Below are 12860 nucleotides of genomic sequence, written 5' to 3'. Positions count from 1 at the left end.
TCTGTCATTTATCGACCGTTTCGGATGCGGGGCGGCTCGCCGGAACCGGGCTGGCACCCTGGCGTTGGGTCTGGAACTTCCGCGGACCCCGGGGACCCCCACACGGAGTTGCACCACTCACTTCACACGGGTGTGATTTTTTTACAACTCTGAACTGTTATCCTTGTTTGTATTAATTATTTCCCCTTTCTTGCAAACTGCAAATGATGCGAGTTTATTATGCGAGTTTATTTTACATCTAAACATGTGAAGTGAAAAATCACACTTGTGTGAAGTGAGGGGCGCCTAGGATTGACAAGACACATTAGAGGGATTGATTGATTGAATATTGTATTAACAGTTTGCAGAAAAAAAGCACAGGAATGTACAGTTCGTTCATTGATACAAGGTCTGCATTTACAGGTCAGGATACCAATTGTATCCAATGAGGATAGAGAACGCCAGTCAGGATACAGATTAAACAAGTGGAATTGTAAGTGATGACACAAACAAATTAGCAGACAAAATTGGAACTGGAACACGTATCTGATATAGGCTATAAATGGTAGATCTCTCCCGATTCCCCATACCTGAAAATGTATTAGTCTGTTTATTAAGAGCTGGAGAGACAGGGAGACCTCTGTTACTACACACACACACACACACACACACACACACACACACACACACACACACACACACACACACACACACACACACACACACACACACACACACACACACACACTCTTGAATTAAATGAAAACACTAGATATATATATATTTTTTTAATTATGTTTTGCAGGCGGAACCAAGATAGATTTAGTAATCGTTGCCGGACGGATCCCTGCGTAGTGTCGGACTCGTCTGAGCACAGGAGGAAATGGCTGCCGTCAGGGCGAACGACCACAGCGGCCACCCTGTCAAATCCCTTCGAAACTGACACGCAGCGATTCCCTGGGAGACGAAGCCGGTTCAGCCCCCGTGGTTTGGATGTACGCAACAGAAATAATGCTCCTACAGGGCGTCAAATAATAGTCCACCTTGAGAAAGGAAGCGCATTGAAAGGTAAATGGTGTGCTGCCTGTCGGACATTTCATTCCCCTTTCAGTGCTAACACACTAGCCACTTAGCTTTAATCCAATAATCTTAGCAGGATAGTAAGGCTGCTTCTTTAACTTGGAGAGTGTACAAAATGGAACCAAATGCCCATTTGGTTCTATGTGTATACTCTTGAGTAAAGTTAAGCGGAACACCGAAGTTCGGAAGTTAGCTGCTGTAAGATCAATCGTTGCAATTGCAAAGCTATAGCCGTTGTCTGTTGTGTAATTAACTAATGACAGGTGAGATAATTGTCATCACCAGTGTGTACTCTCATTTTTAATCAACTCAAAGATGCTCTCACCATCGTCAGATTATCGAGGAGGGGGTACAGGGCAACAATATCCCTGGAATGAGAGGAAGGGGGCGACACTTTCCAAGATATTTTCAGCTGCTGTGATTGTTTTATAGCCTGGTTTACAATTCCGAAGTGAATTTATAGAGCAACTCATGCTTATAACAACTGTAAACAAATAGAAAATGTTGTATATGCCTCTGCCAACGAGTTTCATTTTAAATGACAAAAGTCTCTGTCAGTGGATTATGTTTTTGCCCAAATATGGAGATGGTTGACGTAATACTTTGAACATCAGCTTGCTGATGGTGGCACCATCAATTAAGTCAGTCTTGCCCACACAGTTTGGAGTTCCACGTGACTCCAGGCTGCCTTCGCAAGTACTCTGATAACAGCTACTACTGTCTGCACTAGTACAATACTTGAAGGTCACACAGTGGCCTTACCTTTTTGACCACCAAATTCTAATCAGTTCATTCTTGAGTTAAATATGTGGATGTATGAAATGCAACATTTGAAGAAATTCCCTTACGGCCTTCATTCCTGAGATATCTTGGTTTGGATGGACGTACTTGTACGAGCGACGGGACAAACCAAAACGGTTCAGTCATGTTTTTTTCGCTGCTCCTGTCTGTTGCCGTTTTGATTCTGTATGTTTCTTGTTTGTTCACACAGGAACACTTTGGAATTTTGGAGCACTGCTGGTACCCTGGGACCCTGGCACAGAAATGGCCAAAGGACAGGCACAAAGCCGGGCAGAAACATTTGTGTTGGCTGGATCAAATGGTCACAATGGTCAACAATGGCAGACCGGTTTGAATGACATGGTGCAAAACCACCACCAGGCCAACCACCAGATGTCGAGGATGGCCCGTGTTTCAACCCACATGAGGCACAAGTGCGCTGCCTATGTGCTGGCGCTGAGACCGTGGAGCTTCAGCGCCTCTCTTACGCCGGTGGCACTTGGCAGTGCCCTGGCATACAAACTAGAGGGTTCTGTGGACTTGGTCATTCTAATGGTGTGTGCTGTGACTGTCTTGGCTGTCCACGGGGCGGGGAACCTTGTAAACACCTACTATGATTTCTCCAAGGGAATCGACCACAAGAAGAGCGATGATAGGACTCTGGTCGATAAGATCTTGGCCCCGCAGGACGTGGTTATGTTTGGAGCAGTGCTGTACTCTGTGGGGTGCTTGTGTGCCACTCTGCTGTACTTTCTCTCCACGCTGAGACTGGAGCACCTAGCCCTTATTTACTTTGGAGGGCTCTCGAGCTCATTTCTATACACCGGAGGTGGGTGAAATATTAACCTAGATCTCTTGGTTTAACTTTTTTCATTACCCTGCTAGTGACATAAAAAACATTTGTACAATTTATTCCAGTCATAAACGGAAGTTATCAGAGTTGATTATGTTTGTCTACATTGATATTTGTATCGGTTCTGTCTCTTCCCAGGCATCGGTCTTAAGTACGTGGCTCTAGGAGACGTGGTCATCCTGATCACCTTTGGCCCACTCGCCGTTATGTTTGCGCATGCCGTGCAGGTGGGCTACCTGTCGGTGCTGCCCCTGGTATACGCCGTCCCTCTGGCCCTCAACACCGAGGCCATCCTCCACAGCAACAACACCAGAGACATGGACTCTGACAAGCAAGCGGGCATCGTCACGCTGGCCATCCTCATTGGCCCCACGCTGTCCTACTGCCTCTACAACCTCCTGCTCTTCGTCCCCTACGTGCTGTTCTGCATCCTGGCCACACACTACACCATCAGCATGGCGCTGCCGCTGCTCACTCTGCCCATGGCCTTCCCCCTGGAGAAGCTGTTCCGTAGCAGGCACTATTCCAAGATCCCGCAGAAGACGGCCAAGCTCAACCTGCTCATGGGACTTTTTTACGTCTTTGGGATCATCCTCGCACCTCAAGGCAGCTTGCCATTACTGTGATTGGAATAGCTGTGGCTATTTTAAAAGAAATGAAATACCACATAGTTTATGTATGTCTTTGTATTCGTAATGGTTCGAGGCGTTTCAAAGGCTTTAATTTATTGTATAATTTATACGTTTAAGAGAAAATGTTTTGTTAGTTTGGTTCCTCGTCTGTGATACAGAGGACCTATTCGGATGTGTATTTTCTTTTTCTTTTCAGTATTAAGCACAGGATAATGTGTTGTTGGCTCAGTCAAGAGTTAGTGTTGTTTTGTTTCAATAGAGGCAGGCCATGTGCTTTCTTTACATACATAAGGACAGACAGCAAAGGAACAATTGCCATATTCCATTAGACAACACAATACACAAACGTTGTCAATTAACCAAATCTAAACTATAAACTCAATATTCTCTTTACAAAGCGCCATGGGAATTTACATTTTTGACTCATTTGGAGAGCCAAAATGGATTTAGTTAAATTCAAATAAAACTTTTTGAACTTGGTGGGTTGTGCAGTGCGATCATTACTGTCAATTATCAATAAATGTCAAGGGCTGCTTTATTATCTTTCAAGTCGGATGAATTGACCGTGGCCTATTAACTGTGTGTGTGTGTGTGTGTGTGTGTGTGTGGGGGGGGGGGGGGGTCAGATGAAAGAACAGTGGCCACTGGCCAATTAACCATGGATAGAAATACAGATTTTTCTATCAAACAAATGTGTTTATTTCGATCACAGAAAACGAGTTCAACTGAATAGTCCCACAGAATAATTCAAGATCTAGAACAGACTGATTTGAATTACTAAGGATTGTACAGCTGCTTGTTGTCCTCAACAGGGGGCACTATAAGACCGTAAATAATCAATACCGTCAACTTATTTGGCATAGTAAGTGAATGGTTAAAAATGAGTTGCATTATAGTTGTGTGTGTGTGTGTGTGTGTGTGTGTGTATGTATATGTATGTATATATATATATATATATATATATATATATATATATATATGTATGTATATGTAATACAACTTAATGCAACTATATCTGTTTTTACAAGGAATATACACAGAAGTACATTATGAAGAATACAAACAATATAGATGTTACACTGACAAGCAAAGTAAAATAATGGCATACATGTATGTGTATAATTGATATGGGAGGAATGGGACAATATGCTTTAGCTATCACAACTAGTGGCAATGAACTATTTTTGACCAAATACCCTGAATCCCAGACGAGTACTTATTTTATACTTTCAAAAGGTGTGCGTGTGTGTGTGTGTGTGTGTGTGTGTGTGTGCATGCGTGCGAGAGTATACCGTATGTATACTGTACTACACACACACACATACAAAATGTTACATTACAATGTATATTGCATTTTCCTACTATGCAAAACAATCTGGGCAATATGGATAAAATCTGTAAAATGTAAAATCTTTTACCCAAATAGCTCAATGTTTTGATGATATATTGTGGGGATGACTATTAGTTCTTTCATTTACACAAGGAGTTTTATTTTATTTTATTTTTTTTATAAATAATCATCAGTAGCCTATAATAAGTTAACTAGTTAGTAATCAGTTAGAACAGTCAGGTATAAATTCAGAAACTCTTCATTTTACACTACAGTACTACAATATAAATTCGCGTGTGTGTGTGTGTGTGCGCATGTGACTTAGAGCTGGGCAGAGGGCAATATCGATATTATAATATATTTATATTGTGATACACACAGGACCTCAATGGAAATAACTTAGCCATGGCCTTTGTGGGGTTATCCTATATCACAGCCCATCACATTGCAAAGCATGTGAGCTTGTAATTGTATATGACATTTTTGCAATTTTTTAAAAATGTCAAAGGAAATTGATATTGCCACAATTATAATGTCAATATTGATATCCAGGTATTTGGTCAAAATGTTTAATATCGTGATATTTGGTACTGTACTTGTACTATACTGTACCCCCCCCCCCCCCCCACACACACACACACACACACACACACACACACACACACACACACACACGCACAATTCAATTCAATTCAAAGGGCTTTATTGGCATGAGAAAACATACGTTTACATTGCCAAAGCAGAAAGCACTGACACACACACACTGTACACACACACACTGTACACACACACACACACACACACACACACACACACACACACACACACACACACACACACACACACACACAACACACACACACACACACACACACACACACACACTGTACACACACACACACACACACACACACACACACACACACACACACACACACACACACACACTGTGTACACACACACACACACACACACACACACACACACACAGTCACACACACACACAGTCACACACACACACACACACACACACACACATACACGCACACACAGCGGGGTGTCTTTGCATGGAGAGATCAGAGGTGACGCAACGCAGGGGCGTGTTGTTGTGACTGACTGACTGACTGACTAGCATAGCGTTTGAAGCCTCAGCCTGGCTGCAACACCTCCCTGTTTTTATTATACCGAACGCGGTGTGTGTGTGTCCTCAAACCCAACAAGGCAGCACCTGAACATATACGTGTCAGGCAGCAGCGCCTTGCTGAACATGGACCGCGCCATGGAAGCGCATCATCATCATCATCATCATCATCATTGTGCAAAGTGATTTTCTCCCGACCGGGTCCGGTGAGTTCTTCTGAAACCACTGATACAAGTTGTTGTGTTTTTGTGTGTGTCTCTACTGTGTGTACGAGGCTTCATGAGGAGAGGGTTGGTCAGCCAGCCATAGCGTTAGCCGCACTAGCAGCAGCAGCAGGCTTATACATACATACAGTATAGTCTGGCTAGGAGGCTAATGTTGTTGGCTACCAGCTACTAGAGAGACATGATACTAGGCTACATGAGATCATGGTGTTGGCGATTTGTAATTTTGTCTTGGCAATCTATGTTTGGCAAAGGGTGTATACCACTACACAATTTAAAAAAAAATGTCAACCAACCCATCATGACATATCTGTACAGTAGCAGAATAATGACTCAATGTACAGTATATGTTTAATTTTTGAAACATTAGTATGTTATTACATGATAGCAACTGGATTGTTTCTGTCTTCCTGGATCCATTGTCATGATTTCACCGCCTGTCATCTGTGGTCATTCATAGGGTTGAATGTGCCTTAATCAGACAAATTAAGTAAAATCCTCAGTAGTAAACGGCTAGGAAGGAAGATCAATTATTTTGTCTGCATAACTGAATATTTTGCTGTGTTTTTACGTTTCATTTATTAACACGGGAATAAATTCACACGGCAGTCAACCAAAAAAAACGTATATTGATTTCAATCATAAAACCTAATAAAAAACGTTACATCAATCATATGACACCATAAAAAACATCATCATCAGCATCATCATGCATTACATTGAGAGGTAACATGAACCCTAAAATAATGGCATTTGGTCAATGACATAATTGTCGTTTCCTCTGCGACCATGGATATGGTAATGAGTGCCAGGAGAATCTCCTGGCAGTGGCACTCATTACCATATCTATGCGGGTCTCAGGCTGAGACCACAGCTCCATTCATAGCCACTGCCAGTGAAGTCTCCGGCGCGGCCCCATTCTCCAAAGAATCCAAGGCCAGGTAGAGACACCGACATCAACAGGAAGGATAGGTGGGCTGCCCTCTGCCCAGCTCTAAAAATAGACAATAGCACTGAGGTGCCCACCATGGGCACCTCGGTGCTATTGGCGATTTTTTCCCAAAATGTAAAAAAAAAAAAGAATATTTGGAAAATGTTTTTAGGCCTACAGCAAAGTATACATGATTAGATAATATTTCTACAATTTCTACAAAACCTATATCCAGTCATTTTGGGGCATAAAAATAACAAGTTGAAGGTTAAAATTAAGTCTGAATTGGATGCACCGCGCATGTTCACATCATGTATACTTTACATTGCTTAAGACTATTTTGCTAATATTTCAATTTAGCATTTTGGACAAATTTTACATCAAGGTGCCCACCTCCCCCTAGTGCCCACCTATGCTGTAGCCGAGACAGCCCTTGTGAATGATGAATTCCTGTTCTGTTCTTTGACTATATAGAAGTGTCTATTTGTACGTCTCTAAATGTTTTGATGAATTGAACATGGTGGACCCTCTTGTAAACAAGTGTAATGCTTTATTGGGTCGTCCACTCACAGTTAACAGTCTTTGTATTGAGTTTGTGCTTGAAATGTACTGTAATTCTGCAAACGGTTAATACATATTTCAATCAATCAATCAATCAATCAATGTAAGGTCATCTGCATATTCTACAGGGAAACATTGTATTTAGACCAGTGGAACTCAAACTGTGGGCCGGGGGACACCCAGGGGCAGTCCCATGTCGTACACCGCATCTCCACTATAGCTGGAGAGTGGAGTGCCGACAATAGCTGATCTACAAGCTCACAACGTGTGCGACGCGCTGAGAGCTTGTCTGCTATTTGTCTGCTATTTTCGCTATTTTTGGCCAAAAGTGCCCTCTTACGGGATTTCAGCCCCATGCCCCTCTAACACTCCCTGCCAAGGGGGGTCCCTAGATTTGCTTAATGTGTAACACATGTAACATTGTTTTCTCACTCAATAGTAAACAGACCAACATACAGGGTATCGGCACATTTCTAAAGTGACTATTTAAGTTTCAATTTTAAGACCTTGTTAATACCTCTAAATAAAATAAGGCCAAGCAATCAACAAACTATAGTATAAATCAAACAACTTTCTTGTCTAAGAAAGATGTGGAAATTGTGAAAAATAGCTGAATCAATATGATTCTTTTGGGTGGTCATGGCCTGGAAAGTCTGAGTACCACTGACTGCATTATTTACTCTCAGTCATTATCAGCATCACAGCCACACCTACGTGTTCAATCAGCTGCCATGTCTCCGCTCAAGTCTCATCCCGTTCATTGGTCAACAACAAAGTCCAAAGTCTGCAGGCTTTTGTCACCATCAGTCAAGTCAAAGTTGATTGAGTCATTCAGTTTAGAGAGAGATGGAGATATGTGTGAAACTCATTCACTCATCAGCCGATTGCTTGTTGTGCTTGTGTAGAGTGCATGGAGACAAATCATGGGGAAGGTATTATCATGCAGATATAGTCAAGGTAAGGCTTGTTATAGTTATGAGAAATCGTGTGCGTGCGCGTGCATGCGTGGGCGTGTGCGTGTGTGAGTGTGTGTGCGTTCAGTGAGAGTTGGATGTGTGCTCTGTGGTTTTTTTTCTGGGTTGCAGGCTACGTCTGGTTCCTGTTTCTGGTGTTTCTTGGGAGTTGGGATAGACAGATCACATTTGTTGTTCATTTTAAGCAACTAATCACCATTTTTTATGACTATGATAGTATGATTGCCTGGCAAACTTGGCAGGAGCTGGGATATATATATATATATATATATATATATATAATCATGAACGCAGTGTCCGATCAACCCCGGGCAAATTTCAATCACACTTTGAAGTGTCTCTAAAATGCAGAGCCAAAAGCGATTTGACTTGATCCCACATATTGGGGATTGACTAGCATTACCTTTTTGTATTCGTTTGTTTTATTTCTTTATACATTTATACAATGTGAGCTTGTGGGCCGTGGGACCCATGTGTGGACTGAAGTGCTTCACAAACAATGCTTTTCTTACAGCCTAGGCTGTTTTGATGTGTAACAGACTTATTTATCCCTGCTGAAGAACAAATGAGATTAAAACTCAATGTCAAGAAAGATATTGCAACCGCCTGCCATCCACGTAGACCAGAAAGACTGAATCATTTGTTACACTGACTTAACTGATTGTGATTATGTATTTATTTAGTTAGTTTTATCACCGGGGAAACAGAGTATTGATGCAATCATAATCAATGACAGTGCACAGTGTGGCTCTGTTGCAGCCGAGCATTTTTAGAGAGGGTCTGTCTATGTCTGTGTGTGTGTGTGTGTGTGTGTGTGTGGGCGGGCTAATCTCGCAAACCAGTAACCACTGGACTGATCAGTGTACATGTTCTTGTTCACATTGCCAGTAGGCCAAGGAAGTACCGCCATGCATTTTGTTATTGTCTCTGCAAGGCCGAACGCGAGGTATTATGTTTTTGCTCCCATGGGTCGGTCTTGTCTTGTCTGTTTGTCCGTCCATCTGTAAACATCTAATTTCAAAAATATACTTTTGTGTGTGTGTGTTACAGTACCAAATAAGTCAGTATCAAATAAGTCCCTTCAAATGATGGTTGTTTTGCTATCATGGCGGTAGGTTTATAAAACGGACAGCAGAGTTTGGTGATGGATTTGGTCATTTCCCTCAGTGAGATCAATAAAGGTCTTATCTAATCTTACGGACACAAATCTCCCATATCCTGGTCGCTGCACCAGTGCCTATCTTCTTAATGTCACCACAGATCTCTGAGCTCGTCTGAGCTCTGCCCGTGCTGTCTGTCTGTCTGCACTTCAGTGTCCTTCAGAACGAGAGCTGTGTGAATGGAAGCTCCTTTTTTATGATCACATCATGAACAAGGCCTTTGTTTTCAGGATGGGAGAGCAGAGCAGATAAGACTTCATTATAATGTGTCTGTCTGCACTGTGGTGGAATAATGTAACACCACACACACACACACACACACACACACACACACACACACACACACACACACACACACACACACACACACACACATTAATTCAACCTCATTTCATTGGCCATTCAGGGACTAGCTACGCCAGCTGTACATTCGTATACCATGTGTGTATAGTCAGTGTGTTCTGTGCACCACAATTGGCAAGCAGGGCGCTGTGTCGGCCGGCTGTGAACCATATTGGGCACGTCTGCCACAGCTGTGGGCTGTGGCCAAGTTAAGGAGGATTGAACGGGTGCTACGGTAAAAACGCGCACGCACACAAACTACCTGCCCCTTTTTTTCCTCCTTCTCACAAGCCTGCCCTGGAGGTTGTCGTCGGTTCAGTTGCCATTGGTTGCCGTTGCCAAGTCACAGACGGCTGGACCGACACTCAAACCGGTCTGCGATCTCGCAAATTGGAATGATGGCAGGTGCTCATTCATTGCATTCCCTACCAGCCACGCCCCTCCCCCCTCTCTCTATCTTTCTGTCTCTCTCCTCTGCCCCCCCCCCCCCCACCCCCTACGCACGCACGCATACACATTACACACACACACACCAAAACATACTGTTCCTCCCCCTCCCCCTCTCTGTTCACTGGTTGGCGGAGCGAATGGTGTTCCTGTGGGCTAAGAACAGGGAGGAAGGCTGTATATTCACATGACATTCATATGTCATGTGTACAAGCTTCATGCATGTGTGTGTGTGTATGTGTCAGTCAGTAAACAGTGAGTGCATGGGCTTCACGCGTGTCACCGTCGTTCACTGCCACGGATGGAAATGGAGCCAGAGGACCACTGGCTGAACTGAGCACCCCCCCTCCCTCTCAGTCAGCCTGTTTATGTGTGAGAAAGTGTATGTGCGCTCGCCGCTCGCGTGTGTAGTGGGCGACCTGAATGCACCGCTCGTCGGGCAGCCAGTCTCTTCCCCCTCTGCTAGTGTCCTCTTCAGCTCACACCTCCTCCTCCTGTCTTTGGTAATCCTTGCTGACATGGCTCACAAAGGACTAAACGCTGGCCTCCACCTCCTCCTCCACCACCTCCTCCTCCTCCTCCTCCAGTAGCAGCAGCAGCACCACCGGAGCACTCCTCTGCTTCTCCTCGTCTCCTCTCCTCTCCTTCAGCTCTGCTCGGGACCCTCGGGCTGCGTGGCTGGCTGCACTCGGCCCCGGTCGGCGGGTCGGGAGGCACGACGCCACCGCTGTAACTCTGCCTGTCAGAGATAGATCTACAGTTATACGTCTGCATCACATCCCTGGAAAACGTCAGACTCTTAATTCCACCTCATCCTCTTCTCTCTGCTTCATCCAGAGGGAGAGCATCATCTTCAGCACCGGGGGCTCCGTCTCAGTCGACGTCGTCCTCCTCCTCCTCCTGCTGTTTTCCCCCCTCCCCCTCCCTCACCGTGGATACGGCTCCCAACCTGGGGGGACCATCGCCGGTCCGCCGCCGGTCCTTCCTCTCGTGTCTCTCCATCTTGCGTCGAGCCGTGGCTGAGGCGGCGTCCTCGCCTCCCTCCCTGTCGGACGCATTGACCGGTCGCCTCGTCTCCGCACTGCTTCTGCACGCGGTTATTCCAACAGGTAAAAAGCAGCTCCAGACTAGAGTGAGCATGTTTTTATTATGCATAGGAGGCGACAGTGCAGTCGTGCTGCGTTTTTAAGAGGACTAAAGAGGTTGTGTTGTGTGGGCTCGTAACACAGAGGCACCTCTGTGCACTGGCGCAGACAGTTTCAATGTTGTCCTTGTACGTTACTGCCCCCCTCATTGTCTTAATGTGTAATGGGTTCTTGTATATGTACAGTGAATTACAAGATTGTGCTTTTTGGGAAGTATCCTGGCAACTGCAAACCATACAGCCTTCAAATGAAACATGGCTGCGCCTATATTTATCAGAGAACGCATTAGATCATTTATCTGTCAGCTATCGTTTAGTTTCCCAGACCGAGGGGAGGTAAAATTAGCATCGGATGACTGAGAAAAACACATTGGGTACGCAGCCGTCATGGCTGCAATACTAATACAGCTATGTCACATGCCGATGAAGACTGTAGTAAAGCCAGTAGACACAGGGCCAGGCAGGCATCTGGCTTTAGGTTGGTTGGCCCCTACAGTTGTTGTGTAACAGGCTACTGGTCATCATCACACACGAGCACGTTTCTCCTTCACCTGCCGAAAACCGGCTCACTATAATCCTGCAGAGTGTAATAGCTTGCCCCCTTTTTCAAGTTGTGCAACTGTAGCTCGGGGAAATGGATTGTGAGGGGCTAAACACACTTATTAGGCATAAGTGTGTTTAGTCGGCTGGTCAGAGACATTTCATCTGGTGAGAAGCAGCTAATGTTGTCGTACTGGGTAACGATGATGCCACACACAGATAGGCTTACACTCTCCATTCATTGATACATGTTCTGTTGCTAAACGCGTACTACAGATGAGGAAGGTAGACCACTCTGCAGTTACAGTAAGATCTACATACGTTAAGAAGAGCTAAGTAAATGTTGGCATGTGCTTGAATATCGATGTTGGTGAAACATATAGTTTTGGCCTTTGAGCATTGAATTAATGTCGGTGGAAATGTGGCCCCTTCTTCATCGGGCCTGGCTGTAGCAAACACTGACACTCACGTCACTCACATTGCTGCTTTAATGTTCAGTGACTGTCGCACTGTAAACAAAGTTAAATATACATCAAGAAGACGGCACTAGCTATCGAAATATCCCCACCATCTTAGGGGAAGCGGGTGGCTATACGTCCTATACTTGAGCAAAAAACGAAACACAAATTCTGTTCCAAAACAAAGAGCAAAGTTCACAGCAAAACAAATAGTTAGAATCTGCTGGAAATGGTTCACTCCCCCCCCCCTTTGGCAGAAGGACAGCTCTGTAGGATTCAGCAGC

General features: G+C 44.4%; 2 protein-coding genes across 3 annotated transcripts in view; both read left to right on the top strand.

The window, feature by feature from the left end:
* The first annotated feature begins 812 nt into the window (after positions 1-812).
* On the top strand, positions 813-3803 carry ubiad1 (UbiA prenyltransferase domain containing 1). The gene is made up of 3 exons (XM_079523142.1): positions 813-1047; positions 2051-2668; positions 2831-3803. The coding sequence occupies exons 2-3, from the start codon at positions 2104-2106 to the stop codon at positions 3316-3318; spliced, it is 1053 nt and encodes a 350-aa protein (XP_079379268.1). The 5' UTR covers positions 813-1047; positions 2051-2103; the 3' UTR covers positions 3319-3803.
* Positions 3804-5844: 2041 nt separating this feature from the next.
* Positions 5845-12860, top strand: part of mib2 (MIB E3 ubiquitin protein ligase 2) — a 91736-nt gene continuing 84720 nt past the window's right edge. The window contains exon 1 of one of the 2 annotated variants that reach the window (XM_079525940.1): positions 5845-6001. Coding sequence is in view for 1 of the 2 variants with exons in the window: in XM_079525939.1 (XP_079382065.1) it covers positions 8435-8468 (34 nt within the window). In the remaining variant the exon portion in view is untranslated. Of the gene's footprint in view, positions 6002-8359; positions 8469-12860 lie in introns of those variants that run through there. The other variant, XM_079525939.1, reaches the window with a different exon arrangement.

The sequence above is a fragment of the Electrona antarctica genome (genome assembly GCF_951216825.1).
Source record: "Electrona antarctica genome assembly, chromosome: 2".
In the NCBI taxonomy this organism is placed as follows: domain Eukaryota; kingdom Metazoa; phylum Chordata; class Actinopteri; order Myctophiformes; family Myctophidae; genus Electrona; species Electrona antarctica.
The sequence above is the reverse complement of the archived record's forward strand: the minus strand, read 5'-3'. Positions and strand labels throughout refer to the sequence as shown.